Raw genomic sequence first — 19,557 nt, forward strand, 5'->3', positions numbered from 1 at the left:
CCTATTCCATTTGCCCTTATTGTTACAAACAATGGTCAATGTCTAGTAACTCTATCCACTACCAATCCTAACTTCAAAAATGCACTGGAAATGCAACTCAGCATGTATCAATAACACATGTCAACACACAAAGTAATTGCAGGTTGATGTATTACAATACACCTGCCTCATGCTAAAAAAAATATGCACCTTTACTCATATGCATAGATCTAAATGGGCCCTAAAAGGATTTTTATTTTTAAATTAGCCCATGTTTATTCAAACTTTCAGACTTGTACAGGAAAGTTTCTATTCCATCTGACTTCCAGGGGTGCTTGTAGTGACCACATTCCCTATAAATACGGAAATTATACTTTTTTGGCAAATCACGTTTTAAATAGATTCAGGGTAGGAGAAACAAATAAGGATCACTGGGTACATTTTTTAAATGTTCTTTTGTTAATTTTTTTACACAGCCTTTATGGGGATTATTTTGACATGGAAGTAGCAGTTGGCTAATCCTCTAGTGCAGCATGCTTCTGGAAATCCCATTAAGACTTTACAATTAGGAGAGCCTGGTATTAAACCTGCTGTCTGATCAGAGTATAACCACAAGCGTGGTGTGAGAAGTGACTATGCCTCTACATACCCCTCTGCCAAGCAATGTTCGTCATGGCCTTGCCAGTATAAGTGGATCTTTATTTATTCAAAACAAAACCACAGATTGTGGAGAACATCGATCATATCACACAGGTAACTATTTTATTTTATCTACATTATGATTTAATTTACTATATAAAGGACTATTATTTTTTCCAGCTCTATAAGCTCTACAATTTTATTGTACAGTCTCCTTTAGATCTACCAAAAAGTATGTAGTGCACGGGCCTGCCTGACTGGATAAATTGATTGGATAGTTTAGGTAGGTCCTTTTATTAAATTTTTGGTAGATCTAAGGGTGATTGTACAGAGACTGTATGGTCAGGTTGTAATGTGTAAGGTGAGCCTTACATAGAAGAATGAACTGAATGAAGAAAATTCCTGTTACCTGATTGTCATATTGATCCTCTTGTATCCAAATTCTGAACCATGGACTGAAAACTAGTATACAGACAAGGAACCCTTACATTTTTCTGGCTTTCCTAATAATTGCATACCCGGTGACCCAACATGCTGAAGCTGGTAATCAACACAACGACTAGACAATTAGCCTTTTTACAAGGAAGTCAGCGATAGCAGCTCCGGTATCTGCCTATTGACAGGTTTACTTTAAAAGGACAAGCTAAAAGGAAAAAATATTATATCTTTATAACTGTATTGAGTTCATACCTGTAATAATATGAATATGGGAAGAGTTACACAATTGTCAAAATGCCATAATGACTGAAAGAACTAAAGTTGAATGAAAGGGACATGACAGGTACACTAAGGCTGGGGAAGAAAGCCTTACTAGCATACAGTAAGTATGGACATTGATTGCAAGCTGTGGAGTCTTGGTGATCCAAGGAAACTCAAACATGTCATAGGCCTGTGAATACTGTCTGTCTGCATCCAAAAAGTGCATGCACCTGGGCAGGCCACTAGTCTGTATTGGCATACCTGGAGCACACAGTTTTCACCACAAGAACACAAAGGATGGGAATTTTTTTATGAAAGCAGACTTACCCTTTAAATTAAAGGGTCACAGGAAAATAAAATATTTTACAATAAACTCTGTTATGTGTTTCTATAGGCCATGAAGTATTGTCAAGTGTTCCCCTCCAGATGGCTTTATATTTCAATGTATTCTTCTTTCCTTTCTGGTTCATATCTGAGGTTATCATGTTGGAACTCAAGGTGAGTATGAAGTGAACATTTATTTTTTTTTGTCTCCTTATACAGTGTAATAAGTGAAGCCCTTTCATTTATTTATTTTTTGGAGTGGTATAAGAATTGGCCCTCCTCAAACAGGATACTGTGATGGGAGTCACTTTGGGTGGGGGGCCCATAGAACCCAGCTTACTTTGGAGAGGTGGGGAAACCCCTGTCTCAGCTCCCCATATCCTTCTTATGTGTAAATCACCCTGTGCCTGTTAGGGGTACAGGGCGATCTGTCCTAATATTGTGTAGACATGTCTAGGAGATAGGTGGGGTGGGGGTTGTGGATTGTTTAATGTCATGTGGTTGCATCCCATTGTTCTATTGTGTGTCTGGCTTGGGAGCAAACTATTATGGGATGTATAAAATAGTGTAGCGCTTCAATACTAAACCACCATTAATAGTGTATCATAGGCAAATCAAATCTTAATGTGAATAGTGATATTCAAAACAAAGCACATAAACTAGTGTGATAAATCATAAAGTGACAGGGTCACCTTGGTGACCAAAAAAAGTGCCAACAAATGACTTGACAATATATACAAAGACATAATGTGATAGTGCAACTTCAAATCTCATAAATGAATCAAAATAAGTCTAGTAAATATGAGTATGTAAGTGATACAACATACACATGCAATGTGCAATTCGTGCTAAATCGTGTAAGTGCCAACACACTTTTCCACTCCAGCAGCAGTGCCTCCTCACCTCCTTTCTGCTACCCCTAAGGGCCAGAAAGCCTTCAGGATCACCCTGGATCCTCAACAATCCCGGCTGGCAAATCTCCTTCTCAAGCTGTTTTCTTATTAAGCCTCATCCAAAATTTCTCCTCTGAGATCTTTAGGACCCTCTAAGCAGGTATTTTGTGAAATCTCACTCACATATTAGTGAGCAAAAAAGAGATCCTCCATAGTGTAGTAAATCAAGCAAGCAGTTCTTTATTTTAGCTAAGAAGTACACTCACATTTAGATACATCCCCTTCCCTCTCCTCTGTGTGGGTAAACTGCATCCACGTGGTACTTCCTAGGAGTTTTCAAGATGGCGTCCCGTACTGGAAGTGCGTTGCTTCAAAACCGGAAGCTGCGTATCAGCGTACCTACACGTTACATCATGTAGTCTCGTGACTTCCTCATTAAAATAATGATTCTGCAGCTTTAATAAGATGTAAATAATAACTAATAAGACACTTTATTTACTTCTTAGGGGTCGCAGAAAGGAGGTGAGGAGGCACTGCTGCTGGAGTGGAAAAGTGTGTTGGCATTTACACGATTTAGCACGAATTGCACATTGCATGTGTATGTTGTATCACTTACATACTCATATTTACTAGACTTATTTTGATTCATTTATGAGATTTGAAGTTGCACTATCACATTATGTCTTTGTATATATTGTCGAGTCATTTGTTGGCACTTTTTTAGGTCACCTAGGTGACCCTGTCACTTTATGATTTATCACACTAGTTTATGTGTTTTTTTTTTATATCACTATTCACATTAAGATTTGATTTGCCTATGATTCACTATTAATGGTGGTTTAGTATTGAAGCGCTACACTATTTTATATATTATTCATTTCACTGTTTTGGTATCAGTTTGAGTGTTAGCAGCTGTAGGGTAGGGTTTGGTGTCCATAGCAGCGTAGGAGGAATTTCATTGCATATTATGGGATGTATGTGTTTATGTGTATTAGCTTAGTGGGGGGGGGTTTCTCCAGCAGCCCTCCGTCCTGATGGGACTGTCTGCTGGTGTGAAGTTTGAATACCTGTGTGTCTCTTGTTACTAAATGTAGATTGCCCCACCCTGTGACATTATGCAGGGAGGGGGGATTTGTCCCCTGAGTGTACATATCTTGTATCTGTGTTCAAATAAAGTAGTCTACCTCCTGGTTTACTTCAAGACTGGTGTCGTCTAGTCTTGTGTGGTCGGCCGTGGTGTCTGTTGTCGGTGTTTGGACAGGGAAGCAGTATTCTAACGGAAGTACTCAGCGCAGGCTGGGTCAGTTCTGTTACAGATACTGTGGTTGATTTAATAAGAGCAAATACACTGTGCATCTGCACTGCAAGTGCACTTCAAGCACACTACAAGTGCAGTTGCTTTAGATTCGAGGGAAAGCTATAAAATGAGGCGAAACTCTTTTCTTTCATCCAATTATGTGCAAGCAAAAGTACTGTTTTTTTTATTTTACTTGCATATTCCCCTCAGAACTAGAGCAACTGCCCTTTCAGTACACTTGCAGTGTACTAATTGCCTTTAGTAAATCAAGCCCATTGCGCTAAACCTGTAGGTAAATAAGTGAACCAGAACCTTCCTGGACCTGACAGGGGTGGCACCCAGAGTGGTCTGATGCTGCTGCTTCAAGGTTCGAAGTGTTGTGTGTTCATAGATGGTATTCTGCTTACCTTGGTTGTAACGAGTTACTTGTTGCCTTTCTATCATCTTGAACCAGTCTGACAATTCTCCTCTGACCTCTGACATCAACAAGGCATTTTCGTCCAAACAACTGCCACTCACTGGATATTTTCTCTTTTTTGGGCCATTCTCTGTAAACCCTAGAGATGGTTGTGCGTGAAAATCCCAGTAGATCAGCAGTTTATGAAATACTCAGACCAGCCCGTCTGGCATCAACAACCATGCCACGGTCAAATTCATTTAAATCCCCTTTCTTCCCCATTCTGAAGCTTGGTTCGAACTTCAGAAAGTCGTCTTCACCACGTCTAGATGCCTGAATGCATTGCGTTGCTGCTGTGTGATTGGCTGATTAGAAAATTGTGTTACCAAGCAATTGAACAGGTGTACCTACTGTAATAAAGACTCCGGTGAGTGTATATGTCCCTGTTCAGACAAGGTGATTAGGTGCATGCCCTGTACAGGGCCACTTTTTACCATCATGAGGATGCACAGGTGTTGCATGCATCCCCGTACGGGCATCTTATTGTTGTCTATTGGGACACGAAGCTGCACAGACAAAGTCTCTGTCCCAATGTGACATGTGGGTGCAGGTTCCTGAACACACATCATATGTGTGTTCATGTGTGTTCAGGAATGCAACTGTGTCAGCTATGTCAATGCAGCCGTTTGTCCCAATAGACAATAGCCAGTAAAAGATGGCCTTGCACAGAACACTCAACTATTCGCCTGACTGGCTGCAAAGTCTACATTTTTCCATAAAGTGTTTTATGCTGTCCAGGTACACCACTGCTTTTTGCAGCAATTTTAAAAAATGAAGAAGTATAATGCTTGTAGACACTAATTAGGTATAAAACGCCATCTTCTCTCTTCTGTTTCTGCAGTACTTCTTGCTTCCAGGTTACTATCAATTTCTCTTAGTCACAGCTGTCACAATTATCACAGTAATTGAAATCCTGAGACTTTACTTGGGCTACATTGGAAATTTACATGAGAAGGTAAGCTGAAATTGTCTTGCTGTTACCTTTAAGCAAAATTAATCTAAAACATAAATTGTAATATATTGCAGCTTACCAATCCTTAAATATGGTGGCTACATTCATTTTCCCTTTTTTGGAATTTTTTCCCCTTCTTTTCACATTAGGATCTGACCAGTAACATATTTCCTGTCATAGGGTGTCTCTATCCCATATGGAGGACCAACAGAAACACATTTGGACAGCAGCATTGGCAATCTGGAGAGGGTAGTGTTAGTCCTTGTTCACATGGGGTGTAACAAATGTTACACCTGTGCGAGGGCCATCTTTGCCTGCGTGAGATGCACAAGTGTTCCTCCGTGTGCAAGCAGTCCCATTCATGTCAATTGGGATGTAGGGGCTGCATGGACACAGGTGCTGGCCCCAATTTGACATGTGTGCATGTCACACAGGAGTTTATTTACTAAAGCTGGAGAGTGCAAAATCAGGCTCACTTCTGCATGGAAACCAATCAGCTTCCAAGTTTATTGCCAAAGCGTAACTGAACAAACTGAAGTTAGAAGCTGATTGGTTTCTATGCAGAAGTGAGCCTGATTTTTCACCCTCTAGCTTTAGTAAATAAACCTGGAAGCTGATTGGTTTCTATGCAGAAGTGATCCTGATTTTTCACCCTCTAGCTTTAGTAAATAAACCTGGAAGCTGATTGGTTTCCTTTGCAGAAGTGAGCCTGATTTTTCACCCTCTAGCTTTAGTAAATAAACCTGGAAGCTGATTGGTTTCCTTTGCAGAAGTGAGCCTGATTTTTCACCCTCTAGCTTTAGTAAATAAACCCCACACTGTCTACATTCAGGGACACACACCTACACGGATGTCAAAATGGGACCAGCAGCCGTATACATGCACAACTGCTGTGTCCCATTTGGCAAAAATGGGACTGCCTGCACGATGATGCACGCTAATCCATCCACTTCACCTTTTGCAAGGAATATTTTTATTATAAAAAGACTGATTAAAAAGTTATCTGGGAAAGTATGTAGCTTTGCAACAGTAAAGCACAATGACTGTGTAGCAATGGAAAGTAAGATGCAAAGTCTAGATTTGTAAGTACCAAATATAGCTGCCCCATGTACAGTGTAACTAGTATGATACAAAAACACATATTGTTAAAAATTATTTAAATCTCTTTTGCTTGTTTATCTGGAAAATATAAAAAATCAGCTTCTAACCTCAGCTTGCTCAGTTAAGCTTTGACAATAAAACCTGGAAGCCTATTGGGTTCTATGCGAAGCTCCACCAGATTTTGCACCATGCAGTTTTAGTAAATAACCCACCCCCCCTCCTATGCATTCCCTTCACTTGTGATAAGACCTATATTTGGGACGAAACTCTAGGCAGATATAAAAACACATATTAATGAAGCTCATTATTATATAGAACATTTACCTGGCACCAGTCTCTTGCAATTCCTGTACAGAAAGGCTGGAGTATTAGAGGAAGAAGAACATGACATGACATGAAGCATGCTAGAGGGCAGGGAAAGCAGAGTGACAAAGAAATGAGCTCATAATGGTGCTACTTCTCCTTTCACTGTCCAGTCATAGGCTGGGGCAGGTTGAGGCCGACCTGAACTCTGAGCAAGTGGGTTGAATGATGGTGGTTATTAGACTGAAGACATTTAGCAGCAGAAAAAAGTACTATGGTGGAAAGCTCTAGGTTAAAAGGTGAAGTTTGCAGCAAAAGATAGTTTTTTTACTTTATCTTTTAAGGGGACATTAATTTTTATCTTATTTTTGTCTGGAGTTTTGCTTCAATGACCAATTTCCATATTGTGTATACTATGTAAGCCTGTATTCTCTCTTTAAACCAGGTACCAGAACTGGCTGGATTTCTGCTTCTTACTTTCCTCATTCAGATGCCTCTTTTCTTATTCCTTTTGACAGATGAAAAGATCCTGATACTGCCTCTGGAATTAGCAGTACATGTAATCTATGTGATTTTTCTTAACATGGAGCTGCTTGTCTCATTCTTTGTCCTAAAGATCATGACAAGACAACTGGCCACACAGTTTTATTTGCAAAAGACTGATGATTTAGAGAATAAAAATGTACCTGCCAAATGTTCCCAAGTTACAATACAGCGCAGCAAAAAGAGCATGATTGGATTGCAAGACAGAGATGCCCTTATGTATTAATTATTATTGAATCTTGGTGGTGAAAGCAAAAGTTACTTGGTATGTTTCTCTTCATACCTGGATGATACAATGCCAGCAGCACTTATTATTCCAATAGACCACAGGAGGTTCTTAGGCATGCCTTCCGTATTAATTACAGCAGTGGAATAAATCATCAATTTTAGCTGACTGCAGCAGGCAGGAGTTACCTGGGTGTGTGTAGCAGGACAGAAAGGATTTTCCTGGAAAAACCGTCTTGGGCTCAGTGGTAGGGTTGAAGAACACTTAGTTACATCATACCACTTCCCTGCATCTGTTGATTATAAGGGAAGGAAGCAGAAGGCTGTGCTTTTTGGTGGTGAGAGTCAAAGTGATAAGAGCAGGTGAAAATGTTTTGCCTATTAGTAGACGGGACTGAAATGTGAAGTCCCCGGTGCAATCACTTTAAGTACTACAAAGGAAAGGCTTCCCCCTTTGTTATGCTATTTATTTTGCATAATTTATAGTAGTAGTTGGCAACATTCAACTGGACTTATTTCATAATGTTTATACTTTTTACAACTTAGGCCCTCATGCAAACTGGACATTTGGCCGTCTCTCCTAGACCAAAATCAAAAGGGAAATGTGCAGCACTATGCTATTTTTTTCGTACATGCTCAATCTGTAACGCCCTAGTAGTGAGTCCAGTATATTGCAAGCCACAAGGGCATTGCGACCTACAGACTACATTTTTTAGCACTGAAAAAAACACAAAGGGGTTGATTTACTAGACCTAGAGAATTTAAAATCTGGTGCAGCTCTGCATAGGAACCAATAAGCTTCCAGGGTTTTTTTTGTCAAAGCTTAATTGAACAAGAAGTTAGAAGCCGATTGGTTACCATGTACAGCTGCACTAGATTTTGGCGGTGATCAGGGACACTGATTGGTGACAGTATGAAAAAAAATAATAATATTGTTTTAATTTTTTTTATTATTTTTCATTTTTTATTACTTTTTTTCAAGATTTTTTTTCAGGCAAGTGGACTTAAAGTAACATACAAAAAAAAAAAAAAAAGACAAAAAAGACAAAAACACATGAAGAAAAATAATTTAATCACAAAATACTATCATTTTACAGGCAAATGGTGCATAAGAAGCATCCTTAAAATGACAATAACTGTCTAAAAAACCCCCCAAAAAACACTGAAATAAAAGAGCAAGGAGCTTAATAAAGATATCTTGAAGCCTTTAAAAGCAGCAGGATAACTATTTCTTTGGTGTATCACAATATGGTACATTGTCTAGAAGGACATCATATCGTGGCCGCAGAACTAAAAATGTAAAGAAAAGAAAATATCCATTTTTAAACAGTCAATAAAAATTAAATCGAAAACCACTATAGTTTCTCTTTAAAACTAATACACTCTTCATTAGTTGTAATTTGTAGTTTTTAACAATAGTTTTTGCAGGCTATAAGCTAAAATGAATAGCTGCTTGCCTGGGATTTCTAAGGCTATTTAACATTTTTGTCATTCTTTTGTCTTGCTTTTTTCTTTAATTTCTATATTGCTAGTAACTTTTTTATCCTCTCATATTGTTAAAAATTCTCATTTTTAAAAACAAACATCTATTACTGTTGTTGCCAAAACCATCCCAATAGTTAATCCATTAGGTAAAAGAAGACCTAGCATCAGATCTAATTTTATATGTTAATTACATGGATGCCAATTAATGTGCAAGTGTAACACTAGGTTATTAGCCTAGGTTCACACTATGAATTGCATATAGATCACACAGGAAGCACACTGCATTTAGTGAGGTGCAATCTGAACCCAATTATTTTGAATAGGCTCAAACTGCACCAATCTTAGAAAAGCCCTGCAACCAGATTACATTGTATAAAACAAACATGAAATCAGATGCAGGCAGACGTGGATAAGTTGTTTTGTGGTGTCATTGGTCAGGAAGGGGCGGATTTTGGAAATGTTCTGGAGGTTGAGGCGGCAGGATTTAGCCAGTGAGTTGATGTGGGGCCCAAAGGAGAGGTCAGAGTCTAGGATTACACCTAGAGCCCTGGCATGAGGGGAAGGACCAATGGTAGTGCTGTTGATCTTAATCGTAAAGTGGTGAGTGGGGGATCGAGGAGGAGGAAATATTACAAGCTCAGTTTTTGAAAGATTGAGTTTAAGGTAGTGATGTGACATCTATGCTGATATGTCACTTAGTAGATTTGTGATACGTGGGAAGCTTGAGGGGGTGAGCTGGGGAGTGGAGATATAGATCTGGGTGTCATCAGCATAGAGGTGGTATTGGAAGCCATGGGAGGTTATCAATTTGCCCAGGGAGCCAGGGAGGAGGTATAGAGAGAGAAAAGGAGAGGCCCAAGAACAGAACCTTGGGGTACCCCAACTGAAAGAGGAAGAGGAGCGGAGTCATCCAAAAGAAACTGTGAATGAATGCTGCGGCTATGTATGCGGAGCCCTGCACGGCCAAGCTTTTTCCAAATTGTGACAGCGGTGTGTGTGTGTCTCTGTGTGTGTGTCTGTGTGTCTGTGTGTGTCTGTTACTGAAGCACCGAAACTGAATTTCTGGTGCAGAAACCAAAAATTCTGGATGCACTTGGCTGAAAACCAAAATGGATAGTTTTTAAAAATGAATATACTTTTCACAGCAATTTTTTGGGAAAGAAATACATTTTAATGATTAAAAAAAAAAAAAAAACCCACACGATATAGATCCCAATTTTTTTTTTTAAATATGATGTTACACCGAGTAAATAGATACTAAATATGTCATGCTTTAAAATTGCGCACGCTCGTGGAATGGCGCCAAACTACGATAATTAAAAATCTCTGTTGGTGACGCTTTAAAAATTTATACAGGTTGCCAGTTTAAAAGTTACAGAGGAGGTGCTAGAATTATTGCTCTTGCTCTGATGTTAGTAGCAACACCTCCCATGTGTGCTTTGAACACTGGGGGGCTTTTGACCAAAAACCTTTGGCCACCGAAATTTCAGTGAACCATAATAAATATAACACACATTATAAATACATTTGTCCCCCTTCTTTATAAGTGATCAAATATCCTCTGTTCTCAGCTGCAGGAGCTGGGGGAGGAGGAACAGCGGGACACCCATCTTCCCAGTGAATGGCTGTGCGGGGGGAGCGTGTTAGCACAAGCCTGATCATTGTATTAGCTCCCAGCACAGCTAGACAACGGACCATGCTGTGCTCTCACGCCTAGTGTGGTCAGTTTTTAATAGGAAAGCAGAGAAACTGGCAGAAACACCAGGGGTTTCACACAAAAGGAAGCATTACAAAGAGAACAGGATACTTTTTCATACAAGTACATGGTACAACAGGCACAGATCAGGTAAATGAAAATTTGGGTTTACATATTCTTTAACAACTGTGCCACCTCTCATTGATCATTGTTCCCTCTGTTCTCTTTCCGCACTCTGGCCCTTTGCCTCATCCTCTGTTCCTATGCTCTCTAATATATTCTTCTGAATATTAAGAGTCTAAGCCCACAGACTCCTGTCTGCAATGTGGAAAAAAGTGACTAGTTTTCCTGTTCTTACCTATTCGATCTGAATCACCGTGAACACCTTGAATAACAGTTGTTCGGAGAAGAATTTCAACATCTTGTCCTATTTTCATTAGCTATAAAATACAACACAAGACAACATTCAATCAAAACCTCTATACTAGATAAAGTTCTGTGATTTTTTTTTTCTATAGATGTTTTGAGTAATGACATAAAAATAATAATGGTTACGGTTACACATGATGAGAGAGAAGATTCACAGTATACAGAAATATAAGGTAATATATGTCAAAAAAGGAACATTCAAACAATAACTGTGTTTATAATGGAAAATTAAAAGAATCACATAAAATCTTACATAGATATGCATTTTGCATGTATTTTTTATCTGCAAAATGTACCACTAAAATTTGCTTATATGTACTTCATGCTTGTAAGGTCTCACTCACACAAGTGTACTGTTTCGTACACCCATGCAAAAGGCTGTCTACCTGCATGGGAGGCACAGGTATTCAAAAGAAAGACAGGCTGACAGCTGCACGCATTTCCAAACACACCCGAGTGCACATTCATGCAGGGCCATTGCATGGATCAAAATTCAGTCTGTCTGTGTTCTGATCCATGCATTGCCCCTCACAGATGTACATTTGGGGATTGGAAACCCGTGCACCTATCCGCTTGGCATTGATTAGCACAGACTGTCTGCAAGTGGCTGCATGGAACACCTGTGACTTCCATGCGGGTTCAGACGGCCCTTTGCATAAGTGTACAGTATTCCCATGTGAATCATGAACGTTAATATGACGCTATGCTCCCATACCTAGGAGAAAGATAAACAATGGTTTGCCTTTTTCTAAGTGGGTATTCACACCTGTAAACTCCTAATGGACAGCAATCTTAGCAAAATGGCTATGGGCCTATTAATTCAACAATGGCTGCAAATACATACACTATATTTCCAAAAGTATTGGGACACCCTCCAAATCATTGGATTCAGGTGTTCCAATCACCTCCATGGCCACAGGTGTATAAAATCAAGCACCTAGGCACGCAGACTGCTTATACAAACATTTGTGAAAGAATGGATCGCTCTCAGGAGCTCAGGTAATTCAAGCATGGTACCATGATAAGTTGCCACCTGTGTAATAAGCCCATCCCTGACATTTCCTTGCTACTAAATATTCCATGGTCAACTGTTGGTGGTATAACAACAAAGTGGAAGCAACTGGAAACAACAGAAACTCAGCCACGAAGTGGTAGGCCATGTACAATGACAGAGCGGGGTCAGTGCATGCTGAACAGCACAGTATGCAAAAGTCACCAATTGTCTGCAGAGTCAATAGCTAAAGACCTCCAAACTTCTTGTGGCCTTCAGATTAGCACAACAGTGCATAGAGAGCTTCATGGAATGGGTTTCTATGACCGAGCAGCTGCATCCAAGCCTTACATCCCCAAGTGCAATACAAAGCGGAGGATGCAGTGGTGTAAAGCATGCTGCTACTGGACTTTACAGCTGTGGACATGTTCTCTGGAGTGACGAATCATGCTTCTCTGTCTGGCAATCTGATGGACTTGTCTGGGTTTGGCAGTTGCCAGGAGAACAGTAATTGCCTGACTGCACTGTGTCAAGTGTAAAGTTTGGTAGAGGGGGGATTCTGGTGTGGGATTGTTTTTCAGGGTTTGGGCTTGGCCCCTTAGTTCCAGTGAAGGGGTCAGCATACCAAGACATTTTGGACAATTTTATGCTCTCAACTGTGTGGGAACAGTTTGGGGATGGCCCTTTCTTGTTCCAACATGACTGCGCATCAGTGCACAAAGCAAGGCCCATAAAGACATGGATGAGTTTGGGATGGATGAACTTGATTGGCCTGCACATAGTCTTGACCGCAACCCGACAGAACACCTTTGGGATGAATTAGAACGGAGACTGCGAACCAGGCCTTCTCATCCGACATCAGTGCCTGACCTCACAAATGCTCTTCTAGAATAATGGTCAAACATTCCTTTAGACACACTCCTAAACCTTGTGGACAGCCTTCCCAGAAGAGTTGAAGAAGCTGTTATACAGGTGCAAGAAAAAGTATGTGAACCCCTTGGGATTACGTGAAGTTTTGCATGAATTTGGCATAAAATGTGCTCTGAACATCATCTAAGTCACAACAATAGAAGAACACAGTCTGCTGAACATAATACTACACAAACGTTAGATGTTGCCATGGTTTAATTGCACATAACATGTAAACATTCACAGCGCAGGGAGGAAAAATTATGTGAACCTTTGGACTTAATAACTGGTTTACCCTCCTTTGGCAGCAATAACCTCAACCAAACGTTTCCTGTAGTTGCAGATCAGACCTGCACAACGATCTGGAGTAATTTTGGAGCACTCCTCTTCACAAAACTGTTTCAGTGTAGCAATATTCTTGGGATGTCTGGTGTGAATCGCTCTCTTAAGGTCATGCCACAGCATTTCAATCGGGTTGAGGTCAGGACTCTGACTGGGCCACTCCAGAAGGCGTATTCTGTGCTGTTGCAGCCATTGTTTTGTTGAATTACTTATATGCTTTGGGTCATTGTCCTGTTGCATCACCCATCCTCTGCGGAGCTTCAGTTGGCGGACAGATGGTCGTACGTTTTCCTGCAAAATGTCTTGATAAACTCTGGAATTCATTTTCCCATCAATGACAACAATCCGTCCAGGCCCTGAGGCAGCAAAGCAGCCCCAAACCATGATGCTCCCTCTGCCATGTTTTACAGTGGGGATGCGGTTTTGATGTTGGTGTGCTGTGCCTTTTTTTTCTCCACACATAGTATTGTGTGTTCTTCCCAAACAACTCAATCTTGGTTTCATCTGTCCACAGTATATTTTGCCAGTAGTGCTGTGGAACATCCAGGTGCTCTTTTGCAAACTTCAAACGTGCTGCAATATTCTTTTTGGACAGCAATAGCTTCCTCCGTGGTGTCCTCCCATGTACTCCATTCTTGTTTAATGTTTTCCTTATTGTAGATGTGTCAACAAAAATGTTAGCATGTGCCAGAGATTTCTGTAGGTCTTTAGCTGACACTCTGGGATTCTTCTTTACCTCATGCAGCGTTCTGCGCTGTGCTCTTGCAGTCATTTTTACAGGACGACCACGCCTAGGGAGAGTAGCAACAGTGCTAAACTTTCTCCATTTGTAGACAGTCTGTCTTACTGTGGACACATGAACATCAAGGCTTTTGGAGATACTTTTGTAACCCTTTCCAGCTTCATACAAGTCAACAATTCTTGATCGTAGGTCTTCTGAGAGCTCTTTTCTGCGAGGCATGGTTCACATCAGACAGTGCTTCTTGAAACCAGTAAACCCAAAACAGGTGTGTGTTTTTTAAGGGCAGGACAGCTGTCAGCAACACATCCAATATCATCACACTGATTGGAGTCAAGGTTGGCTCACTCCTGGCTCCAATTAGCTCTGGGAGAAGTCATTAAGCTAGGGCCTCACATACATTTTCCTCCCTGCACTGTGAATGTTTACATGTTATGTGCAATTAAACCATGGCAACATCTAATGTTTGTGTAGTATTATGTTCAGCAGACTGTGTTATTCTATTGTGACTTAGATGACGTTCAGAGCACATTTTATGTCCAATTATTGCAAAACTCCACGTAATCCCAAGGGGTTCACATACTTTTTCTTGCAACTGTAGCTGCAAAGGGTGGGCCAACTCAATATTAAACCCTAAGGACTAAGACTGGGATGCCATTAAAGTTCATGTGTGTGTAAAGGCAGGCGTCCCAATACTTTTGGCAGTATAGGGTACATAGAACAATTTTTGGGGAACAAACAATGGCTTGCTTGGACAGTATTGATGTACAATTGCATACCAAGTTATTTTATTTTCTATTTATGCTATAAGCAAAATAAAAAAATATATGTTTGACCAGTGCTAGTCTTAAAGAAGCTGATGTTACAGTAGATAGAAGTAGAAATTTGATTCTGTAATTTGTTCCACATAGAATACACACTATGTAGAATGGCAAAATTATTTTCAAATTAAATGAAAAAAGACTTTCAGGACCCATTGCTTTGCCCTACGTGAAGAAAAAGTTCTCTTTAAGAATCCATGGACTGCATATACATCCTTGCCAATATCTTCCCTACCTCTGCTATTTTTTCAGGAGAAGTCACGTTTTTGTTTTTCCGAAACTCTGCGTTGATCCTTTGCCTTGCAGCTGAAGTAAAGACAAATTAGACTACTTATAGATATGCTAGAAAACAGTCATATACCAATTAGCATACAAACACTGTAGCTGAATTGTTCATATATTTAATTTACTTACCGTCTAATGCTCTAGTGTCATTCTGGAAAACTTGTTGTCTAGTTCTATGCAATGCTTTGAAAAGCCTCAGAGCCTACAAGTACACAGCAAAATAAAAACACAATATATTACAGTAAATGTCTAACCAAACTGGTATTTCAGGTAAAATCAGCCATAGGCTTCAAATATCTCCATTGGACAACAATGTAAGATAAATGTTCTTTCGCACAGGTATCTATTTAGCAATAGCAAAAGTAAGAACATAAAAAAAAAAAAAAAAAAGTGTTAGGGCTTAGTATAGGGGTTATCAAAAGAAACTATTCAAGTCAGGGAATGGTAGGTTTCATGCTAATGCTAGCCAGACCTGGATGTGTGTCAGAGTGGGAAAGACTAATACAGTAAATAATAAACAAAAGCAATTTAATCATTGGATTAGAAAGCAACACTCACCTTGCATACAGCAATGAATTAATTTTAAGGTGGGCCCGAGCTGTTCTCAATTTATGGCCACCCCCTGGCAGATTAACTGAATCATGCATAAGAGTCAGTGTACACAGATGTCTGTATTTTGCTTCTGACATTGGTTTGTGAAATATTTTTGTATGATTTTGAATGATTTGAAGGATTTGAATTATAGTTTAACCATTTCAATACCGGGCAATTCTACACCTTCCTGCCCAGGCCATTTTTCACGTTTCAGCGCTCTCACACTTTGAATGACAATTGCGCGGTCATACAACATTGTACCCAAACGAAAATTTTATCATTTTCTTCACACAACTAGAGCTTTCTTTTAGTGGTATTTAATCACTGCTGAGGTTTTTATTTTTTGCTAAATTAACAAAAAAAGACCAAAACTTTTGAAAAAAAAACAAAACACGTTTTTCTCTGTTATAAAAGTTTACAAATAAATAATTGTTCTTCATAAATTTAGGCCAAGATGTATTCTACTACATGTCTTTGGTGAAAATAACCCAAATTAGGATGTATTTTTTAGTTTGTAGGAAAGTTATAGAGTTCACAAACTATGGTATAGTCTGAAAATTGATCAATCCTGAAGTACTGACAGCCAATCTAATTTCTTGAGGTCCAAGAATGTCAGAATAGTACAGATATCCCCAAATGACTACTTTTTGCAGAGTAGACAGTCCGACGTACTTCATAAGAGGAATGGCGAGTTTTTTGAAGTTGTATTTTTTTTGTCATAATTTTTCGGAAAATGAAAAAATTAAAAAAATTACTTTCACTATTTTTTTTTTTTACATACTGTCACCAGTGCAGTAGCAGTACAGCGTCATCATATAACTGGCATGGTGGTGAACAGGGACACTGACTGGTGACAGTGTGAAAAAAAAAAATATATATTTTTTTTTATTTTTTTATTAATTTTAATTCTTTATTACATTTTTTTAAAGATTTTTTTTTCATATTTTACTATGACCAAAGTAGTACAATGTTACCATAATAACATTGTACTACTTTGGGGAAGTGATCAGTATTTTTTTTTTTTTTTTTTTTTTTTTTACACAATTTGCTTATAGCAAAGAATTACTTTGCTATAAGCAAACATTTACCTGAATGACATCGATTCATTCAGGTTTTTTTTTTTTTTTTTGTGCTTAGCTGTGATTTGGCCACAGCTAATCACATGACATGTGCATGTGACCTGCTGTGACCATTCACAGCTAGGCACTAGTATACAATGGATGGCATGAATGAAGCCATCCATTGTATACAACTGTCATGTGACCTGCTGTGATTGGTAACAGCAGGTCACATGGTACCGGCAACGGGGGCCGGTACTCTGATCTGTCATCGGCCGTGTCCGAGGTACACGGCCGAAGACAGATCGCGCCGATGCGCAGCTCTGCAACCGCGCGAACTGCGCATGTGCGGGAGGATGCCAAATGGCGTGCACCCGGAAAGCTAGAGCATTTTTGCGGCCGCCAAATGGCTATAGGCCAGGCGGCTAACGGTTAGGGTTCATGGACACAATTCCCCAGATGCCTAATGTCCTGGCAGAAGAAAAATACTTGACGCTGGTAAATATGTGTACTGTGTTTTACTACCTTTAGCGGCGTCAAGAGCTTGGGCGTTACTTCATTTCATTGGTCAGAATAATTTATTCTGGCCACTAATATGAAGTAACGCTCAAGCCCTAAATGCGCCTAGCATTACATAGTTAGTCTGGATGAATAAAGACAAAAGTCCATTTAGTTCAAACATAGAAAAAAAAAAAAAAGTTATAATCCTATACCCACAGTTGATCCAGAGGAAGGCAAAAAAACCCAGCAAAGCATGATCCAATTTGCTCCTGCTGGGAAAATAATTCCTTCCTGATCCCCCGAGAGGCAATTGGATATTCCCTGGATCAACTTTACCTATAAATGTTAGTATCCAGTTATATTCTGTGTATCTAAGAAAGAATCCAGGCCTTTTTTGAAGCAATCCACTGAGCTGGCCAGAAGCAAGTCTTGAGGGAGTCTATTCCACATTTTCACAGCTCTCACTGTGAAGAAACCTTTCTGTATTTGGAGATTACATTTCTTTTCCTCCAGACATAAAGAGTGCCACTTGTCCTCTGTGATGACCTCAGAGTGAATAGCTCTACACCGAGTTCCCTATATGAACCACTGATGTATTTATACATGAATGCATGTTTAGACGTGTTTTTGCTGTGCCAAGTGTTTTTCCTGCCTCCTGAATGTGATTCTTCAGCATTCAGGAAAGGGGAATTTTATTGCATCTAAGCCTCCATTCACACCAATGTGATTTGACAATTAATGGAACTGTTCAAATCGGTGCGACTCCGACTTTGAGGTGCGGCACTGATTTTGAAAAAAGGTTCCTGCACTATTTTTGGCGATTTCATGTGTGATTTGCATAGAAATCTGTGCATGAAGTTGCATAGATGTCAGGCAAGCCGTGCATGAAATTGCGCTGACCAGCAGCTTTGAAATCTTACTACTTTAAGTGAACCAGCGCTAAACCCTGCTACATCTAAACTCTGGTAACAGCTTATTTGTGAAAATAGGTACGTATATACATCTTTCTTTTATAGGTTAGTCATCATAGGTGTTGGGGGGGGGGGGGCATTTTTAGGATACGTTGGCGTAGGCTAGAATACTTTAAACATTTCTCATTCACTCAACAACAAACATCCAGGCAGAGAATTTAGGACCTGAAAACATATCTTGTGTCAATGATTTGGATTTCAGGGCAGGCAAGGTTCCCCAATAGGTTAGAAGTCATTGTGCAGTGCAGAGAAAACGTCCTGTCCTTCAAAGTGCACACCCGTAGGCCACCTACGGTTTACAAGGCACAAGATTTCTGGCTCAATGAACAGCTTTTTTTTGCACTTGTTGAGCAGATATCATACAGTACTTTCAAAAGACAGCAAATAAGAGACATTTTTGTGTTAGAGTGTTCAAAGTGTTGAAGGCAAAAGCTCAGAATGATAGCCAGGCAAACAGAATTTGTAGAAAGTGAAGTCAACAATGCAGCTGTCAGTTTGTAGTTCTCAATGAAGGAGCGCCGCGATAGGTCATCGATTTTTCCGGTCAGTATACCTACTTGCTCCCATATAGGCAAGCAGATATACGGACAGTTCTGCAGGACACCTGCATGGCACCAGTGATGCTGATCGCTGGTGCAATGCTTTACAGGCTCCTGCAACAAACAAAAATAAATGTACTTTTGTTTTACCTGCAAAAAAAAAAATGTGTATTTATTTTTTACTAAAAAGGTGAATTTATCCTTTTAAATTGTATGGACAAAACAATTTTCTGCAGTGTTGGTTAGGGCCGAGAAGGACCAGACCCCCATTACACATTTATTGATCTTTATGCCCCTTTGGTTTGTCCTGGAGACCTTTATCACTGGGAGGGAAAGTGAGAGACCATCCTCAAAGGTTGTCACATGAAACAAGATAGAGGGTTAACACTTCCAAACGAAGCACCTGTCCCGGTGACAACTAACATGGCAATACCTCTCACTTCCTGTTGTGTCTCTGGAACAGGAAGTGAAATGAAAGCTGCCCAGTGGGGTGCACACAGCAAAATAGAAGCAAAGAGATGGTTTCTCCCTGTACTACCTGATCTAAAGCTAAAATAAAGATTCTGCCTGTACTTACACTTTAAACCAGCAGAATACCTCCTCCATCGCCGACCTGTCCACTATACACACACCACTCACCTTCATATTGCCTTCCAATCCTTGTTCATTCCTAGCAAGGGTCACATATCATCAACATAGGGTGAGTCTGTCCAATCATTGAATGTCCTGCAGCCACACCTCCGTAATTCCTGGACACGCCCACGTGGCAGAAGCTTTTCAGGCCA

The 19,557-nt window shown here is 39.9% G+C and overlaps 2 protein-coding genes across 2 annotated transcripts; one reads left to right on the forward strand and one right to left on the reverse strand.

The window, feature by feature from the left end:
• The first annotated feature begins 608 nt into the window (after window positions 1–608).
• LOC149473551 (transmembrane protein 17B-like) lies at window positions 609–7,413 on the forward strand. The gene is made up of 4 exons (XM_089677821.1): window positions 609–732; window positions 1,712–1,815; window positions 5,130–5,243; window positions 7,090–7,413. The coding sequence occupies exons 1-4, from the start codon at window positions 615–617 to the stop codon at window positions 7,411–7,413; spliced, it is 660 nt and encodes a 219-aa protein (XP_089533947.1). The 5' UTR covers window positions 609–614.
• A 1,054-nt stretch (window positions 7,414–8,467) lies between these two features.
• Window positions 8,468–19,544, reverse strand: LYRM7 (LYR motif containing 7). The gene is made up of 5 exons (XM_089677673.1): window positions 19,412–19,544; window positions 15,239–15,311; window positions 15,060–15,130; window positions 10,952–11,033; window positions 8,468–8,702 (listed from the first exon to the last, which is right to left on the reverse strand). The coding sequence occupies exons 1-5, from the start codon at window positions 19,415–19,417 to the stop codon at window positions 8,638–8,640; spliced, it is 297 nt and encodes a 98-aa protein (XP_089533799.1). The 5' UTR covers window positions 19,418–19,544; the 3' UTR covers window positions 8,468–8,637.
• Window positions 19,545–19,557: the final 13 nt, after the last annotated feature.

Source organism: Staurois parvus, unplaced genomic scaffold (genome assembly GCF_062004578.1).
Source record: "Staurois parvus isolate SC_StPar_1 unplaced genomic scaffold, SC_StPar_1.0 ptg000014l, whole genome shotgun sequence".
NCBI lineage: Eukaryota > Metazoa > Chordata > Amphibia > Anura > Ranidae > Staurois > Staurois parvus.